The sequence below is a fragment of the Mercenaria mercenaria genome, chromosome 12, assembly GCF_021730395.1.
Source record: "Mercenaria mercenaria strain notata chromosome 12, MADL_Memer_1, whole genome shotgun sequence".
Taxonomy (NCBI): Eukaryota; Metazoa; Mollusca; class Bivalvia; order Venerida; family Veneridae; genus Mercenaria; species Mercenaria mercenaria.
The window spans coordinates 59,279,207-59,300,385 of record NC_069372.1 but is presented as its reverse complement, the minus strand read 5'-3'; the positions used below and the strand labels follow the sequence as shown (position 1 = coordinate 59,300,385).

Here is a 21,179-nt window from a genome sequence, read left to right as displayed (position 1 = left end):
CCCTGACCAGATTTTACCAGAATAGATAAGAAAGACTGGTCAGAATATATAAGAGAAATTATTTTTTTTAAAAATCAAAAAGATTATCTAGTCGGTAGCCAGACTAGTAGTAGACCTCGTAATTACATTCGGCATTTTCCGTGTTATTACGTATTCTCGTTGAGCAACTCGGCATTCTTCCGTAAAATCCGAGGAATGCCGAAATCGAATACAGTTTCTATATTTAGCCAAAGAAGTATAAACTACATTTATTTTTATAGCTCTTTGATTTAGCAAATTTTAATCAGTTGTTTGAACATTTTCTACATTTAAACATGTTAAAGTAAGTATCTAAAGACATACAATTTTAGCGAAGGATGCACATCTTAAAGCTATGTATCATTTGGTCATGCGTCAGATATTGCATTTTCGACATGATATATATGTGCTAATGTGTGTCAAGTCATGCGTGATATATACAATACAACAGCAGCCTACTAGAAAAATATGTTAAAATGTTTTTGCACGTCATCAATAAAAATACTTCGCCACAGTAATATTCTTACGCAGGTACGTCGTATGTATGGGAATGGAATATGTACTTAACAAATAATCAAGACCTTCGAGTGGTTTATCGTCTATATTACCATGGTTCAGAGTTCAGATGCGTAGGAATTGAACCACGAGGGCATTAAAAACTGAAGCATCTGAACGTTGAACCGTGGTAAATAGACGATAAATCACAAGAAGGCATTGTTGTTTTCATTCTGACATGCTCATTGAAATATTTTAATAATTATTATGCTGGGCATCATTAACTGGAAATCAAATCGAGCCATGTTAGAATGTATAATAATTAGATCAAGCGATTGAACGAGAAAACATCCAGGCCTGAAATCTTTACATGTTATTCTAACTACATGCACATATAAAATGTAATACATAATGTAGCACAACTATTTCACACATCCTGGTTTAACAATAACCCCTTCACAACCCAAATTTGCATACTAGAGAACCAGAGCAAGGTCCCTTGACCAGGCCCTTGTTAGCTTGGTTCCTTGGCTGAGCACTACTTTATCCAAGAAATGATCATGTATAAAAAGTTCACTTGAAGAATTAAGAGATCAATTAAGGATGGCATATTCTAATTATATAGCCTGGCCTCTACAGGTCGGCCAAATTTCTTACGAGGCTGGATCAGGCCTTATATCCTTCAACTTGCAAAACAATCATTATAATTGAGCCGTGCCATGAGAAAACCAACATAGTGGGTTTGCGACCAGCAAGGATCCAGACCAGCCTGCGCATCCGCGCAGTCTGGTCAGGATCCATGCTGTTCGCTAACGGTTTCTCTAATTGCAATAGGCTTTGATAGCGAACAGCATGGATCCTGACCAGACTGCGCGGATGCGCAGGCTGGTCTGGATCCATGCTGGTCGCAAAGCCACTATGTTGGTTTTCTCATGGCGCGGCTCAATTATGCTATATATAATATCCATATTTAATCCCCCGAAAAAAAAAATATACATTAGGCATTAAAAGATAACTGCAACTAAAAGTCACTACACGTCAAACAGATGATTTTAACGACTATGCCTGGTCTCCAATTCATTTTACAGTGCACGTGTTGGTCAAACTTGAAATCATCTTGTGATCTTTTTTATGACAGCCGTAGGCCAGTGAATGCTAATACTAATAAAAGAAACCATAAATTGTTACATTTCTAAAAGGGAAATTGTTATCAACGATACAACAACAAGCTTTATAAGCTATAAAATAATAAACCCAATGTTCCCTATCTACCTGGCATTTATGTGAATTTTTCCTCTAAAGTATTCCATTAAAGGAAAAAAGAATGCATTAATTCGTGCATGCGCAGATGTTAAGCCATTTCCATATTGCCAATTCCTGAATGTTAATAAGAAAACTGCACTCACCTTTTCCAATTTTTAATGTAAAAAAAACTATTTAAACCAAAGGTATTTCCTGCACAGACTGTCGCGGTGTTTAGTAAAAACTACCGAAGGGCGTAAATTTATCAAGCGAGCGCGTGACTGCAGGTTACTCAACTGTGTCCTAAATGGCCTTGTACACGTTTATTAAATGAGAAAATGAAATAATTAGAAAACAAATATATCATTAAGCCATATTGTTTAACTATGTACAAGGATATCCCCGTTTAAAAGGTTAATGTAAGCAGTATATCAAACGAAATTCGATACACATCATTTAGGACAAGTTGTCAATTTCGTAGTTTATAACAAAATGACAAAACCTGCATCTTATTTACTACTTCTGAATGAATTATAGATATTATCGCGCAGCTGACCTGTTCATCCATATCAAATAAATTATTATGCCATACTATAGCACCCTATTCACGAGAAACACGTTCAAAGGCACTTTACGTACAACGGCAGCCGATCATGGTGTGATGCCGTCAGTTCTGGGATGTTGGGTGTATGTAGAACGAACGTTTCTGTGCAATTTTACTATTTTTATTTTATCCACAATAGTTCAAATTAACAAAAGGTATAAATTTATAACAAAATAAGTAGTCAGCTTTTTGAACACTGGTTATTCAGTTAATATAATTAGATAAGAAATTTAGTGTCACTTTTAACGTCGGTTAACCGAATTTACAAGAAATTAAACATTAAAGTATAACATGCTTGTTCTGTGGATGTCCACTAACTAACTGTCTTTTTACCTGGATGCTGCATTATTTCTTATCTTTTCAATTTAAGATCTTCAACCAATGAAATCACAGATTAATATCTTGACAACCAGTATATTCGAATTATGCAAATTATTCTTATACAGTCTTCTTTAGATCTTATCACATTTATGATAGTGATCGAAGAAAGTGGCAAACAATGGAACAAAGACCTTGTTAGAAATTATCTACACTTCGCACTCTTCCATTGCATACCAAATAATCAGCTTAATTATCTACAAATATTACAGAACCTAGCAACTTAAAAGTTTACAGCAGGACACTTTAATTGTCTACAAATATTACAGAACCTAGCAACTTAAAAGTTTACAGCAGGACACTTTAATTATCTACAAATATTACAGAACCTAGCAACTTAAAAGTTTACAGCAGGACACTTTAATTGTCTACAAATATTACAGAACCTAGCAACTTAAAAGTTTACAGCAGGACAATGGCACCAATTCATCCTGTACCAGTCCAGAGGCAGAGCAATCTGACCAGAGGGACAGAGAAAGCACCCATAACAAAGAGAGAGGTGGGAATCTCTTGGATACAGACATGTCCAGCTTACTTTGTGAATAGACAGTCTGGTGCTTTTATGTGCCCGGTATGAAGGAAAGATACACGCGAAGCCGTCTTTCCTGGGAAGAACCAGTACTGGTCTCTAGTTAGGTGGGAGACACTCAAGAGTGTCTCAGGAATTTCCAATGGCTGGATTGATTTGCTTGAGTTACAGGCTAGTAGCACCTGTTACATTGATTGTAGGTAACATTAATTGTTTTGTTTTCCATGTTCACTGCAACATCTGCTACAACGAGGATTGCGATGAATCGATATAGTCCCCTTTGCAGGTTTATATTTGCAAACGATTGCATATTTTCAAATACAGATGACAAACCTGATCTTTTTGCCCGTTTGTCAATAGTATTTGCCTAACACGTGTTTAAATTTGTCCATTTATTACTGTTTTAATCGTCAATATAAATTGTCCTGGTAGTTTTTTTTAATTCGTCAACAGCGGGATAAGTTACTCATTTACCCTCAAATGATGGTGTATGAAATCGCCAATGGCTGCATAAAGTAATATCATACAATTTCTACAAATTCGCATCCGCGCAGTCTGGTCAGGATCCATGCTGGTCGCAAACGCACTATATTGGTTTTCTCATGGCGCGGCTCAAATTTGATGTAAGAACTCTCCTACGTTTTTGTTAGTTTTTCTTCAGTTTATACGAACTTACGTCATTACATTAAATATGTCATTAATTCTGTATGAACTGTTGAATGATTGTTTACGTCCTTCAATCTGAATGAAATCACCAATGCTCACATAAGTCATTACATTGTGTTTATTCTTCAATTAGTACTTAATTAAAACAACATTCAAATATCGGCCATTTCATCTGTCAACTTCAAATGAGCCGTGCCATGAGAAAACCAACATAGTGGGTTTGCGACCAGCATGGATCCAAACAGCCTGCGCATCCGCGCAGTCTGCTCAGGATCCATGCTGTTCGCTTTTAAAGCCAACTACAATTAGAGAAACCGTTAGCGAACAGCATGGATCCTGACCAGACTGCGCGGATGTGCAGGCTGGTCTGGATCTATGCTGGTCGAAAAGCCACTATGTTGGTTTTCCCATGGCGCGGCTCAAATCTTGATCAAAAGTATTACGCAGACTACGCGAGATATTGAAAAGAAGTAAAGAGGTTTAATTATTTACAACTGTATCATTTATTAGACAATCATGAAATTGAAATGAAATTTGACATTCTCTGACTGTATTGGTTATTGGTTCTTGTAAAAGTTCTTATTGATACCCCGTGCATTTTCATCTAACGTTATAAAAAGTGTGTTTTAACTGACCGTATAACTGGCGATGTTGAAGTATTTATTCGGGTTTCAAATTAGAAAATCAATTGATATTTAAAAAGATATAGTGTGCATCTATAAGTAGTATGTAGTTTCAACCAATTTTGTAACTAACTGGAAAAGTCAGAAGTGGTTTACGATGACTTTGATTCTATGCATAAAATTTTAATATGTTTTGAAAAATACTTTTCTATTAAAATGAATTTCCTAAAGTCAGTTTAGCAATTTCAAACATGAATCAGTTCTAGTGATGTTATAATAAAAACAAGAAATGAAGCTCTTGACAGGTTGTCAAATAATTCTGAAAATAACTAACATACATTTTGAAGGTTTAAAAAAAACTATTCAGCATATATAAACGCTTTAGCATACTTCTGCAGGACATGCTGCTAAATGCTTTACTTTCTTTCAAGTCTAGATGAGTCTAGAGAAAAAAAGGTTTTCTGAGAAAAGGCAGTTTTACTAAGGAGATTTATACAGATTACTTGATCTCAACAAACTTTGCAAGTGTAAATGTCCAAGCTATCTAGCAATGTTTCGGGGGATTATTTCCAAGTGCTCATGCAATCCCCAGTAGTACTTCGGTACTCGTACCTGTATCTGAGTTTCCACACCTGAGTTTAAAACGTCCTGTTATTTTGAAGGACTCGCCCTAATAATGCTACACAACACGTTAATAGGCAGACTTCTTGCAGTTTCGTATCATACATTACTGTGCTCATCTTATTACAGAGGCAATTGTATTCGACCCTATTTGTGTTGGATGGTGTTAGAAAACTCCATATAATCCACTTCACCGGTTATGCGGATCCTCCTATCAGCACGTAGAGCTTCGTGCAAACTGTTTATACTTTTTACATTCGTCCTTGAGATTAATAAAGTACATATAGATTTAAAGCAGTGTAACTCCAAACCACAGAAATATTTGGTAAACGAACTTGGTAAACGAACAACATCTTTACCAGAAATGTAATTACCCAAGATCAGTAAGATTGGATTCTAAAATATCTCAAAAAGTTGTCCCCTCACTTCCCCCCACCCCCCACTCCACCCCAGTAGCGGGATAAGTTACTCATTTACCCTCAAATGAAGTTGTATGAAATCGCCAATGGCTGCATAAAATAATATCATACAATTTTTCTACAAATTCGCATACGCGCAGACTGGTCAGGATCCATGCTGGTCGCAAACGCACTATATTGGTTTTCTCATGGCGCGGCTCAAATTTGATGTAAGAACTCTCCTAAGATTTTGTTAGTTGTCCTTCAGTTTATACGAACTTACGTCATTACATTAAATATGTCATTAATTCTGTAAGAACTGTTGAATGATTGTTTACGTCCTTCAATCTGAATAAAATCACCAATTCTCACATAAGTCATTACATTGTGTTTATTCTTCAATTAGTACTTAATTAAAACAATATTCAAATATCGGCCATTTCATCTGTCAACTTCAAATCTTGATCAAAAGTATTACGCAGACTACGCGAGATATTGAAAAGAAGTAAAGAGGTTTAGTTATTTATAACTGTATCATTTATTAGACAATCATGAAATTGAAATGAAATTTGACATTCTCTGACTGTATTGGTTATTGGTTCTTGTAAAAGTTCTTATTGATATCCCGTGCATTTTCATCTAACGTTATAAAAAGTGTGTTTTAACTGACCGTATAACTGCTGATGTTGAAGTATTTATTCGGGTTTCAAATTAGAAAATAAATTGATACTTAAAAAGATATAGTGTGCATCTATAAGTAGTATGTAGTTTCAACCAATTTTGTAACTAACTGGAAAAGTCAGAAGTGGTTTACGATGACTTTGATTCTATGCATAAAATTTTAATATGTTTTGAAAAATACTTTTCTATTAAAATGAATTTCCTAAAGTCAGTTTAGCAATTTCAAAAATGAATCAGTTCTAGTGATGTTATAATAAAAACAAGAAATGAAGCTCTTGACAGGTTGTCAAATAATTCTGAAAATAACTAACATACATTTTGAAGGTTTAAAAAAAAACTATTCAGCATATATAAACGCTTTAGCATACTTCTGCAGGACATGCTGCTAAATGCTTTACTTTCTTTCAAGTCTAGATCTGGCACGGTAATTTGAAAATAGCTCAACTAATCTTATTGCCGGTCCGTTTAGGGTGGTACTAATCGCTGTTAAAGGTGTTATATAATCGCAGAATCGCTTAATGTTCTGTTGAGATGAGTCTAGAGAAAAAAGGGGTTTTCTGCGAAAAGGCAGTTTTACTAAGGAGATTTATACAGATTACTTGATCTTGGGGCCATGTTTTTGAATATAGTAGAGGGTCACCCAAGGAACACTAGTCTTGTGTAAAATTGTTTTGAAATCAGTTTTCTATATAGCCATAAATCTAAAGGACAGGAACAACAAGGGGAAGAAATTTAACCAAAAAGAAAACAAAATTCTTTCAAGGTACAATTATGTCATCCATGTTGTACCACAGAAAAGTGATCTCGTTTTTTCCCTACGGCCAATAATAAAAAAGTTACTAAATAAGCTATTTATAGTAACATAAAAGGGAAATAATTAAAAAAAAATATTGTAAGTGAACAAAAGAAGGATCTGCCAAATAAAAACAAGAGCACTGTAATGCAACGCATATGCAGAGCAATATACACTTAAAACAAAGTCTTATGACCTTTGACCCCTAAGTATGACCTTGAAGTGAGCCATCCGAAACATGCGCTCTGCACGTCGTTTCGATGAGGTGAACATTTGTGTCAGGTTTCTTTGAAATCTTTCAAGGGGTTCAAGAGTTACAGAGCGGAAGGGAAATTGCTAACCAACGGACAGACAGACAGACAGACGGACACTGAGGCGATATCATAATAAGTTCCTTTTGGGCGTATAAAAAGGAATCAAGATCTGATGGTGATACAAGTTGTGTGCAAGTTTGGTTATAATCAAATAATAAATGACGCTACTATTGTGCAGACAAGGTCAAAATAGCTAATTTTGGCCCTTTCAGGGGCCATATCTCTGAAACCCATTACGGGATTTGGCCGGTTCAAGAAAGGAACCAAGATCTTATAGTGACACAAGTTTTGTGCAAGTTTAATTAAATTCAAATCATAAATAAAGCTGCAATTGTGCAGACAAGGTCAAAATAGCTAATTCTGGCCCTATCAGGGGCCATAACTCTAAAACCCATAATGATATCTGGCCAGTTCAAGAAAGGAACCAAGATCTTGTGGTGATACAAGTTGTGTGCAAGTTTGATTTAATAAAATCATAAATGAAGCTGCCTTTGTGCAGACAAGGTCAAAATAGCTAATTCTGGCCCTTTCAGGGGCCATAACTCTGGAACCCATTTCGGAATCTGGCCGGTTCAAGAAAGAAACCGAGATCTTATAGTGACCCAAGTTTTGTGCAAGTTTAATTAAATTTAAATCTTTAATGAAGCTGCTATTATGCAGACAAGGTCAAAATAGCTAATTCTGGCCATTTCAGGGCCCATCACTCTAGGCCCCATAATGGAATCTTGCCAGTTCAAGAAAAGAACCAAGATCTTATGGTGATACAAGTTGTGTGCAAGTTTGGTTAAAATCAAATCATAAATGAAGCTGCTATTGTGCAGACAAGGTCAAAATAGCTAATTCAGGAGCCATTACTCTGGAACCCATAAAGGAATCTGGCCAGTTCAAGAAAGGAACCAAGATCTTATGGTGATACAAGTTTTGTGCAAGTTTGGTAAAACTCAAATCATAAATAAAGCTGCTGTTGTGCAGACAAGGTCAAAATACTGAAAATAGCTAATTTTGGCCCTTTCAGAGGCCATAACTCTGGAACCCATAAAGAGATTTGTCCAGTTCAAGAAAGAAACCAAGATCTTATGGCGATACAAGTTGTGTGCAAGTTTGGTTAAAATGAAATCATAAATGAAACCACTATCGTGCAGACAAGAAATTATTGACGCACGCACAATAGCAAATTCTGGCCCTTTAAGGGTCAATAACAGTTCTCTAGAACCCATGATGGGTTCTTGCCAGTTTTTCGAAAGGAACCGAGATATCATGCCAATACAAGTTTTGTACAAGTTTGATCAAAATTGCTTGCAAAATGTGGTCTTTATCGTGTTCACAAAAATTGTGGACGGAAGACGGACGGACGGACGGACGACGGACGAAGGGCGATCACAAAAGCTCACCCTGTCAAAAATATCGGTGAAATTTCATTGCAGACATAAAATAATCGACCAAAAATGATTAACGCAGTGTGCAGTGGGTACAATTGCAACGCATTGCGGTGTATCTGGTTTCTTTAATGTTCGATATGGACTTTTAACTTAAATAGATGTACATCGTCATACAAATAGCTATAGAAATAATGTTTACACTTGCAATGGAAACTATAATATTTTTTGATTTAACGGCAGTTTTTTGTTGTTGTTGTTTTTTTTTTTTGGCAGTTCAAACAAGTTCGTTTTAAAAACATTCTGACGAATGCTGAAGCTAATATTTTAAACAAGAGATCACAGAGTGATCTTGGCGCCCACCAATGTGCCCTTTTTGAGTGTTCCAAATTTCAAGACTTATTGACTAGCTCAAGGTCAAATTTCATTTCTGTACACAACACTGTGCATGTGGTTCAAATTCGAAAGCTGTAGCTTGAGAAATGTGAAAGTAGGTCACTAGATCAATTTCAAGGACAAAGTTCTTTGTACACAAAACTATACATGTGCATCAAGTTTAAAGGCTGTAGCTTGAGAAATTTGAAAGTAGGTCACTAGGTCAATCTTAAGGTCAAAGTGTAATTCGGTACACGAAACTATGCAAGTGGTCCAGATTTGAAGGCTGTAGCTTGAGAAATGTGTAAGTAGGTCACTAGGTCAAAATCAAGGTCAAATTTTGCTTCAGAATACAAATCTATGCATGTTGTCCAAATTTGAAACCTGTACCTTCAAAAATGTGAAAGAAGGTCCCTAGGTCAATGTCAAGGTCAAAGTTTGTTTCGGTACACAATCCTTTGCATATGGTCTAAATTTGAAGCCTGTAGTACAGAAATGTAAAAGTAGGTCACTAGGTCAATCTTAAGGTCAAAGTTCATTTCGGTACACAAAACTATGCATGTGGTCCAAATTTGAAGACTGTAGCTTGAGAAATGTAAAAGTAGGTCACTAGGCCAAAATCAAGGTCAAATTTTATTTCGGAATACAAAACTTTTCATGTGGTCCAAATTTGAAGCCTGTGCCTTCAAAAATGTAGAAGTATGTCACAAGGCCAATGTCAAGGTCAAAGTTTGTTTCGGTACATAAAACCATGCATGTGGTCCAGATTTGAAGGCTGTAGCTTGAAAAATGTGACAGTAGGTCACTGGGTCAAAATCAAGGTCAAATTTCATTTCGGAACACAAAACTATGCATGTGGTCGAAATTTGAAAATGGGAAAGAAGGTCACTTGGTCGATGTCAAGGTCAATGTCAAGGTCAAAGTTTTTTCAATACACAAAACTATGCATGTGGTCAAAATTTGAAGGCTGTAGCTTGAGAAAATGTGAAAGTAGGTCACTAGGTCAAAATCAAGGTCAAATTTCATTTCGAAACACAATGTGGTCCAAATCTGAAGACTGTACCTTCAAAAATGTGAAAGTAGGTCACTAGGTCAAAATCAAGGTCAACTCATGTCAAGGTTCATCTTGCCACTCAAAAATACACATATGGTCCAAATTTGAATGTTGTAGTTATTGACAAGAAGATTTTAAAAGCTTTACTCTATATAAGTCAATATGAACCATGTGACCCCGGGGTGGGGCCATATTTGACCCTAGGGGGATAATTTGAACAAACTTGGTAGAGAACCACTAGATGATGCTACATTACAAATATCAAAGCCCTAGGCTTTGTGGTTTGGACAAGAAGATTTTCAAAGCTTTTCCCTATATAAGTCTATGTAAACCATTTGACCCCCAGGGCGGGGCAATATTTGACCCTAGAGGGATAAATTGAACAATCTTAGTAGAAGACCACTAGATGATGTTACACACAAAATATCAAAGCCCTAGGCCCTTTGGTTTTGAACAAGAGGTTTTTCGAAGTTTTCCCTATATAAGTCTATATAAACCATGTGACCCCCGGGGCGGGGCCATATTTGACCCCAGGGAAATAATTTGAATCATATTGGTAGAGGACCACTAGATGATGCTTCATATCAAATATCAAAGCCCTAGGCTCTGTGGTTTTGGACAAGAAGGTTTTCAAAGTTTTTCCCTATATAAATCTATGTAAATTATAGAAATAAACAAAGGGCCATCACTCACTCATAAATTGTTGAACCAGTCTGATTTTCAGGGGGACACAACTAGGGTACCAATACATCATTCTGACAAAGTTTGGTCAAAATCACCCCAGTAGTTTCTGAGGAGATGCGATAACGAGAAATTGTTAGCAGTTTTGAACAACATGTTGAAGTTAACATTGTTTTTGCACTGTGTTGCATTTTTTAAACAACTTTTACCGTGTCGTTTTGTGCGTGTGCGTGCGTGCGTGTGTGTGTTTTTTGTTTTGTTTTTTTTATTTTTATGATTTATGTTATTTCCTCAAGCTCAAACAGAGACAATTTCAAAGTGATAATCACTGCGCAAAACGATCGCAGAGAATTAATTATACCAAACATTTTGATAAAAGAAACCTCAAAGTATTGCGTCACAATTATAAAACACAAAATAAAACTGTCGATAACGTTTTTCTGGGGAGCCTCAAGTAAAAGGAATTAATTGGACAGAAATTGAGCTCCAACACTGAACCATTATGACCTTGCTCTCTGCATTCAAAAATAACCATAGGGCAGAAGTAAAACCTACCTACATTTCTTCCACAATATGTAAACTAAAGAATAAATGCAAAATAAAGAACTTTTACCACATGTAACTCAGTATTTTCAAAGATGTCTAAACCTTCACCATTAAATCCATTTTAAACAGCAAGAAATGGCTAATCAAATGAAAAATTTCCACTTTTGTATAACAAATGAATAATAAATCTTGATAAAGCAGTTCATCTTACTAGATAAAAGAATTATAATAAAAAAAAAACCGTTTGGTCCTAGTGGGTCTTGAAGCTACGTCCTCCTGAAAAATTAGTTAAAGTAGGTTTATGGTATGAATTGTATACTCTTCAAAAAAAGGAGGTACACTATTACGGGTATTACAGGTCCATCAATTTTCCTAACCATCGTATCAGGGAAGGAACAGGACCATAATCATTAACAGTATGGTTGGTAGCGAGGTTCGAACCTAAAATTTCCTTCAGACCGACAAGAAAATCGCCCCTTAAGTACTTCAGTGCTTTGATTATTTATTAGTGGCACCTGGGGTCTTCCTGGAAATAGCCATATGACCTTAGATGCTGAGTACAATGTTAAATCCAAATCAATCAGTATTCACCATACAATCAACCCCATGGGCAAAACCCATTACTTTTATTGTTCCTTCTCTTGAGAAGGAATATTATAGTTTGGTCAGTCACACTTGACTGAGCTACTGATATCGAAAGCTGTTGTCATTACAAGCTGGCCAGTCAAACTCCGTGACCTTAGAAATAACCTCTGACGTTAAAACTATTTTTTCCTAATTGAGGCGACTCTCTGACTGAACGCGTCCATGGATTACATATTACTAAACCCGAGGATGGTTAACTGATTCTTTTATTTCCTCCATTATTGAAGAACATAACATATGTACAAACAGATAGACATATATCAGCAAATTTACATGTAAACAACTAAATATTATCGTTATTTTCAAAATGCATGGTTAACATGTGAAAACAAACCTCTTGTTATGTGCAACAAATTCACCCAACGAATCATAACGGATTGACCGGGACAATGTCTTATTGCCGTATTTACTCAAAGAAGTATAAAATACACATTTATTTTTATAGCCCTTCGGTTTACTTAACTGAAAGTGGTAACTAATTTAATTTGATGTTGGATTTAACAATTTAAGTTAAATAATAACTAGCGTAAATACCTACTTGACATTTTTGGCAGTATAAAACAGACATTGCAACCAAAATTTTACAAGATGATCATTATATATTTATTTAGATGTGCCCTAGAAGGAACTTTTGCTATGCTTTAACTTGTATGACGTTTATAGTTGTGCAAACTTTGGTTTTTCAGTTCAGTTTGATTGAAATCTACTTCTCGATTACCATTCAAGATACTGCTATGATACTTCGTAGAATAGTTGAACATCGTAATTGAATGCATAAGGCAATCATCAAAAGTAAAGTTCACACATATGACCACTAGTTTGTCTGTCAAAATTTCATGGCACATGTATAAAACGTTACTTTATAAAACATAAAGAACAAAGAGTTTGCATTCAAATCAAAAACAAACCTTCACTGTGAAATAATTACTTCCACCACCTTCACTTTATAAATATCTCACATAGACATTGTGCCTTAATAAACTTTTGATCTATCTGTAACAAAGCAAATACCAATGTATGATATGTGCCTCAAATCTATGATGATCTCTGCGTGACCTCACAGGAAAGTCAGTAATGTAATCATGGGTTGGACTACCTTATATCGTTGATAGATTTTATATTGAGACAGATTAGACTGCGTGGCCATTGAGAATTCATCCACAATATTCATGATTGGAAGTGTTTTGTGTAGCGCACGAAGTTCCTTAAAATGAAATAAAGATTCTATGATTGTCAGAAGTACACTTATAACGTTGGTAGTGGGTAAACCCGCCAACTCCTCCTAAAATGAAACCTTAGAAAAACTACAGTATGAAATAGCTCTGGTAGTTTCTGGACCAACAAAACAGTTACTACAACAGGCAGGTTGTGTAATACTCTCCGACGAAAAAAAAAATCGTTTTAAACATACAAAGCAAAAAACAAAAACAAAACAATTATTGCCGCTGTGCTTGACACAGTTATTTCACAGCTTATGACAATCGCTTTGAAATAATGCCGACAAGGGGCCTACAATGGAGGTTTCAGATGTGCTTATAAATGCTGAAATGAGGCGAACAATTCGTATCATGCGTCGATCCATAAAAATGTGTACATTATTTCCAAAACAGTTCGCAAATTTCCAAAGTATTTTTCAGATATGTGAGAAAACGAATGCAATTAAACAATACCTGTGTACATGCGTTTAACAATGATTTAAGCAAAATAGAAGTATTGTAAATCACAGGTCGCGCAACAGACCTAGAGATCATCAAGACAAACATTATGACCAATTTTCATAAAGATTAAATCACAAATGTGACCTCTAGAGTGTCATCAAGACAAACATTCTGACCAATTCTCATGAATTTCAAACTTAAACTGGACTCTAGAGTGTTAACAAGATTTTCCTTTGATCTGGCTTACTGACCTAGTTTTGACCCCACATGACCGTGTTTCGAACTTGACCTAGAGATCATCAAGATCAACATTCAGACCAAGTTTCACGAAAATAGGGTCATAAATTTGGCCTCTAGAGTGTTAACAAGCTTTTCCTTTGATTTGACCAATTCCCAAAGAGATGCATACACTGCATGCAAATATTCAGTTATATAGCAGCAGGTAAACTTATTAATGAAATCAGCCATTAGTTTTAAATCTAAGCGTTATAGTTGACTTTAAATAATTTGATCACAGAAAAATTGGGTAGTTATCATTTAGTTGCACCATTTTCTTCGGTGCAAATCTGTATTTCAAATAAGATGAATGATGGCTAATTAATTATTCTCCTGAGGACTGGTTTCTCATTCTGTTTGACCTGCAGCAAGTAAACAATGGGATCCTGGAAAACCTGGGATGGGCTCATGGGATGGGCTCGTGGGATTGGATGGGATGGGCTCAAGGACATGGGCTGAACTTATTTGCCCCTAAACTTTTCTCAGATTCTCGAAGGTTTCTTAAGGTGAACAGTTCTCTATAAAATAAATGATACTCCTGGGAATTCATGCCATACTGTCAATAAGATCTGGCCGAGAGTAACAAAATGGGTTAATGTCTTATTCTGTAGGCTAATAACAGTATATTGTTATCATTATTATTGTTAATTCTCTTGATTCAGTCAGTAGTACACTTAATAAAACAGTAATAATTTTAAAGTAATATTATGAAAAATAGAAACACGTAGAACAGTAATAATTTTAAAGTAATATTATGAAAATTAAAAAATATATACTTCTTGCATGTGTATTTATAATTGATACCTTTATGAAATAAAAGTAGACTTATTATTATAGCAGAAGAAGTTGAATATAAAAACAAAACAATTTGGTAAAATGAAGAATTACGAAGATAAAGGGTAGAATCACATGTATATATGTCACAGGGAGAAAAATGATGAATTCAGCAGTTGACCTCTAACCCAAGTAAGAGAATGAACCTACAACATTAATGTTTGATGAAAATTCATTTTGAGAGAAAAAATGAAATGGAACTTATGATAAATCAGTTCTGAAAAAAAAGTTACTGAAAAGAAAACAATAATTGACAAATTTCAGAATAAAAAGATGACAGAAATGAATTTAATATATTAGACATATTATAACATATGAAAAGGGGGATTCTCAAACATATGACAGTTTTCAATTTATTGGTAATAGATTTTGATGTTTACATTAACACCAAATGGACAATAAATGATTATATTTTATCCAAATTAATTGCTTTTTTTTTTTGCTTTAAATATAATAAAAAATGATGTTTATATTAACACCAAATGGACAATAAATGGTCATATTTTGTTCAAAATAATTGCTCTTTTGCTTTACTTATGATAAAAAATACAGTCCATAAATTTTTCATCACTTATATTGGAACCGTAGAAGTACATTCTAACAAGTTAGAAGACTAAGTGTTTGTATTTTCTTTCTTTGTTTCCCTTCTTGGCAGCCAATACAGTGTGAGTCTCACTCTGGGAATTGTAATTACAGGCTGTGTCCCTGTTATCCTTAGCTGACCTCTTAATTGCCCAGTTGAACTTTTAATTCATGTTTCTCACTATATATTTCTCTGACCTTGGGCCCACGATCCCATGACCTTCAGCCCATCCCATCCCATCCCATGAGCCCATCCCACGAGCCCATCCCAGGTTTTCCAGGCTGCCGTAAACAATACATGTTAATACTGCCTGCTACTGTAAATGTATATTTAGATTTTATGCCATTCATTTCTATATGTATACAATAAAATCTGGCCTGGCCTGGCCTGGCCCGGTCCAGTCGAAACTTGGGCTCATCGGGCCAGGCCAGGCCAGGCCAGAGATTAAAACATGCCAATTTAAAGTGTATTGATAAGTGTTTTAATTTTCACTCAATCCAAAATATCTATACCAAGGTTGATCCCACAGGATTTTCCTGGCAACAGTCGGATAAAATAATTGCTCTTATCTATAGAAAGGACATCTGCAATCTTTATCTGTCCCCGGGTTCAGCCATTCACTATAATCAAATTTATTTATAAAGTAGCAGCACGTCACTATCAATTATCAGACTGTTCTGAAATAAACTATCAAAGGAGGTCATATTGTTTAACCTTTAGCCTACTGGCGGCAAGTGATACTGCCTTTGCAACCAGTGCACTAAAATCAGCCTGCACGTCATGGTTTGCACTGTTCGCTAATCCGACAGTAAATTTTCAATGAACACTCCTTCGAATAATAATTGATATTGCTCAAACTGAATGAAGGGTAAGTCCATTTTTGAAATTTAACAGGCTAAAGGTTAATAAAGAATCAGTCAGCAATTAGTATTCATGTTGATAATTTGGATACAGAAAAATAAAATGTTTTGGTACTTGGCATGTTCTAATCTCTGACCTGGCCTGGCCTGGCCTGGCCTGGCCCGATGAGCCCAATTTCCGACTGAGCCGGGCCAGGCCAGGCCAGGCCAGGCCATAGATTTCAATTTCGTGAAAGTGATTTCTATAGCATCTTTATAATCTGACTTTTGGAATAAGTTTGGATATTTCAAACATTATATAAATACATTTTGAACTCCCACTCTGTAAAATTATACACCTGGGAATAAGCCTGTAGCTAACATAACTATTATGTCTAATTTAAAGGTGATGCCTGATTAATTGTTATGACTATTATCAGGGGATCTCCACCTCAATTGACCCTTGACTGGTGGTTTGGTTTTCCCCAAATTGAATAACCTAACTAATTTTATTATTTTGTCTATTGAGGATTATTTAGTATTGTTCGAAATTATTGAACTAGCACTCAAGAATGTATTTTGTATGCTTCCGTAAAAAAAATTGTGCCCAAACATAAATAAAAATATAAATATTGAAAACCAAATAAAATATAAATATTTCTTTACTGCCAGGTCGTACATGCAGATAGAGTTATCCTGACAAAACGTTCAGCTACCAATCTCGGGACTGTAAGTTCGAAACACCTGTTTGACCATTTTCATTATCATTTTTTTTTTAAATTTCCTCTGTAAACTTAGAATGCAGGAAAATTATCACTTATCGTGATTTATTGTTCATTTATTGAAAGAAATACACAAGTATTTGACATTCTTCTACATAGTAGATTATTACCATAAAATGTTGTAAGAATAAAACCAGTATCAATAAAATGACATTATATTGATTTAATGAAAACAATCTGAATTGAAATCGAACTCACGGTAACATGTGTGAAAGTCGGAGAACTTATCACTACGCCAATGTGCCATTGGTAAACTTTGCATGTTATTTTGGTTAATTTAGATATTTTCAGGTTACAAATATGATGTAAAATAAAGAGTGGCACCTGTCAATACTTACAGACAACAACTTTCAATTTCTAAAATAATGCTACCTCCGTTCTAGAACCTGGGATAGTATGGTGCGGGGAAGCGATATATAAATTTTGTAGTTTAGGTTATACACATACTGAATATTTTTGTAAGATTGTTTTTATATTGATCTATAATAATAATAAGCATGTGGAAAAAAAATCATACAAAGTCTTGTGAAACAGGCTCAAGAGCATCTTTTAGCATGAAATATATCACTTAGAAATAACATAAACACAATGCACCATTATTTTTTTGTGCAAGAAAAATATCAATAATCTAAAATGCCAACTCCCTGACAATGAGTTAGAGGTCCCACAATTAATGAATGTTATTTTCATTACTCTTCCATAAATTGGACATCAGCTTAACTAATCCAAACACATTAAAAGTTCAACTGAACAGTTAAAAGGTCAGCTAAGGATAGTAGGGACACAACCTGTAATTACAATTCCCAAAGAGATGTGTTCTCACTGCATGTAAATATTCAGTTATACTGCAGCAGGTAAACTTATCAATGAAATTAGCCATTAGTTTTAAAACTAAGTGTTAAAGTTGACTTTAAATAATTTGATTACAGAAAAAATGGGTAGTTATCATTTAGTTACACCATTTTCTTCAGTGCAAATCTGTATTTCAAATAAGATGAATGACGGCTAATTAATGATTCTCCGGAGGACTGGTTGACATGCAGCAAGTAAACAATGCGGGTTAATACAGCCTGCTGTTGTAATTGTATATTTAGATTTTATGCCATTCATTTCTCTACCTATAATAAAATCTGGCCTGGCATGGCATGGCCTGGCCCGGCCCAGTCGAAAATAGAGCTCACCGGGCCAGGCCAGGCCAAGCCAGGCCGGGCCAGGCCAGGCCAGGCCAGGCCAGGCCAGAGAATAGAACATGCCTTGGTACTTTCCTGCCAGTAGTAACCGGAATCAATGAAATTAGTGGGACTGTCTCTATTTACTCATGTGTATGTTCCAGTAATTTTCCGTTTACATTCAATTCTTATGGGGCTAACAGAAAAGGAAAATAAATTACCTGACCGTGACCGAAATTTTAAAAGCTGGCCTGATTTTTTAAGTAAATAAATACACATATAATATCCTAGAACTTTTGAATATTTGATTAAATTTGTTCTTGTTAATACATTATGATTCAAAGGTAAGCTGAGCTCATTGTGCCTGGCTGTGTCGGCAATGTATTAAAACCATCTTCACATAAAAGCTGCGTTTACTCAAAAAGGAACCAAACACCTACATAATAATTATGCGCGTTAGCTAGAAACATGTGTTTGTAAGAAGTCTACATGTAAATAGCAACCTAATGTTAATTTGTTTTCCGGTCAGATAAAGGTCATCTGGCCAGCGTGTCTGCTGTGGCGCGTCTTGAACTTCTCGATATTATGTTCAGGTATTTGATAACCCGCGGCAGTCCGCTCTCACCTATAATATAATCAAAGTGCTGAAAGTACAAAAAGGCTGCAACTGCTACAAAACACTGAATGATAGCTGTGCGGGAAAGATGTTTGCAAACTCTGAAATATTATGGGTTTTCCATATCAAACTAAGGCGAGCATAGGGTACTGTTGAAGGGAATCATCTTAATACACTTGAGAAATGTAGTGTAAGGAAATAACTGGCTATAGATACTGAAAAAAAAAACACTTAGTGTTTGCTTCATTGGTGATATCACAATGAGTGAGACAAAACAGCACGTAATTCTCACTTGGAAATCTAAATAAGAATGAAGTTTAACAACTAATAGAAAAAGTCAGGTTCCAAGAACGCAGCCCAATCGAACAACAACCCAATAGCAGTGTATGTATGTATGGACGTGTACACATAAACATAACTACAAAATATAGACGAAGTAAAACATATATATATATAGACAACGAGGACAAAATGAACAATGAAAGGAACACAGTCGGGCAACGTCTTGAAACTGTCAATGGCAAACACACCACTGCTGAATTCAAACCGGTTTCTGCTGCGCTAATAACCTCATCCCTTGCCCCCGTCGTCGTTCCAAAGTCAACTCTTTAAAGCCAAGTTCAGTCATTGACTTTAATATAGGCTTGCATATATTTTTTGTAAAACAGTTCATATTCATATACCTTGAACAAATAATAACATATTTAGACAAGAGCTCGTCGAGCACGAAGTGCCCCCCCCCCCCCCCCTTGATGCATTCAGTAATTGCACAATGAACAGAAATTATATGCTCACTGTAAACAAAAGTTCTACTGTTCTGGTTCAATCTGACCTTGCCCTTTAACCTATTGACCTAAAAAATCAACAGGGGTCATCTGCTGGTCATGATCAACCTCCCTGTTAAGTTTCCTGATCCTAGGTCCAAGTGTTCTCAAGGTATCGTCCGGAAAGGGTTAAACTGTTCCGGGTCAATGTGACCTTCACCTTTGGCCTACTGACCTCAAAACCTACAGGGGTCTTCTACTGGTCATGACCAACCTTTGTATCAAGTTTCATGATCCTAGGCCCAAGCGTTCTCAAGTTATTGTCTGGAAACGGTTTAAACGTTCCGGGTCACTGTAACCTTGACCTTTGACCTACTGACCTCAAAATCTATAGGGGTCATCTGCTGGTCATGATAAACCTCTCTATAATCTTTCATGACCCTTGGCCTAAGCGTTCTCAAGTTTTTGTCCAGAACCGCTGAACTGTTCCTGGCCCATGTGACCATGAAATTTGACCTAATGACCTCAAAATCGATAGCAGTCATCTGCTGGTCATGACCAATCTCCATATCAATTTTCCTGATCCTAGGCCCAAGCGTTCTTGTGTTAGCACCTGGAAACCGTTTTACTGTTCTTGGTCACTGTGACCTTGACCTTTGACTTACTGATCTCAAAATCAATAAGGGTCATCTGCTGGTGATGAACAACCTTCTTATCAACTTTCAGGATCCTAGGCCCAAGCAATCTTGAGTTATCATCCAGAAACTGTTTAAATATTCCGGGTCACTGTGACATTGATCTTTGACATACTGACCTCAAAATCATTAGGGATAATCTGCTGGCCATGACCAACCTTTCTGTCAACTTTCATGATCCTAGACATAAGGATTCTTGAGTTATCGTCCGGAAACATTTTAACTGTTCGTGGTCTCTGTGTCCTTGACCTTTGACATACTGACCTTTAAATCAATAGGGGTCATCTGCTGGCTGATCATGATCAAACTCCATATCAAGTTTCATGATCCTAGACCCAAGCGTTATTGAATTATCATCCGGAAACCGTTTAACTGTTCAAGGTAACTGTGACCTTGACCTTTGACTGCAGATCTCAAAATCAATAGGGGTCATCTGCTGGTGATGACCAACCTCCCTATCAACTTTCATGATCCTAGGCCCAAGCGTTCTTGAGTAAACATCCGGAAACGGATTGGTCTACATTCCGACCGACCGACAGGCAGACCGACCGACCGACATTCTTCGAAGAGGGGCATAAAAACTTTCCAAAGGACAATGAAATTGCTTACAATGTAAAACTTGTAAAGCAATACATGGTCTCCTACTGGATAGGAACATTGCAAACCATATTGAGGTATTATCAAATACAATAACCAGAAACAGAGGAGTTAAAAGGAAGAAGGAGTAAAGAATGTGAAATAAATTACAATACGTTGCCAAATTAGGCCTCTTCCGTTTACGTATAAACTCTCTATTGGTAAATTACGTCAACGTTTATACATATATAATGAAGCTCACACCTTTTACTCATGATTTTTATGCTGATATTTTACTTTTAAAAAAAATATTTCAGGGACAAACTATCAGAGAAAATATATAAGTAA

The 21,179-nt window shown here is 35.9% G+C and overlaps 1 protein-coding gene across 5 annotated transcripts in view; it reads right to left on the bottom strand.

Moving 5' to 3' along the window:
* The window catches only part of LOC123533757 (epithelial membrane protein 3-like), a 75,982-nt gene that overhangs the window by 41,537 nt on the left and 13,266 nt on the right, over window positions 1-21,179 (bottom strand). Inside the window, exon 1 of one of the 5 annotated variants that reach the window (XM_045315589.2) lies at window positions 1,920-2,067. The exons of 3 other annotated variants lie outside the window; for them this stretch is intronic. Coding sequence is in view for 1 of the 2 variants with exons in the window: in XM_045315588.2 (XP_045171523.2) it covers window positions 1,786-1,823 (38 nt within the window). In the remaining variant the exon portion in view is untranslated. Of the gene's footprint in view, window positions 1-1,785; window positions 1,839-1,919; window positions 2,068-21,179 lie in introns of those variants that run through there. One more of the 5 variants, XM_045315588.2, reaches the window with a different exon arrangement.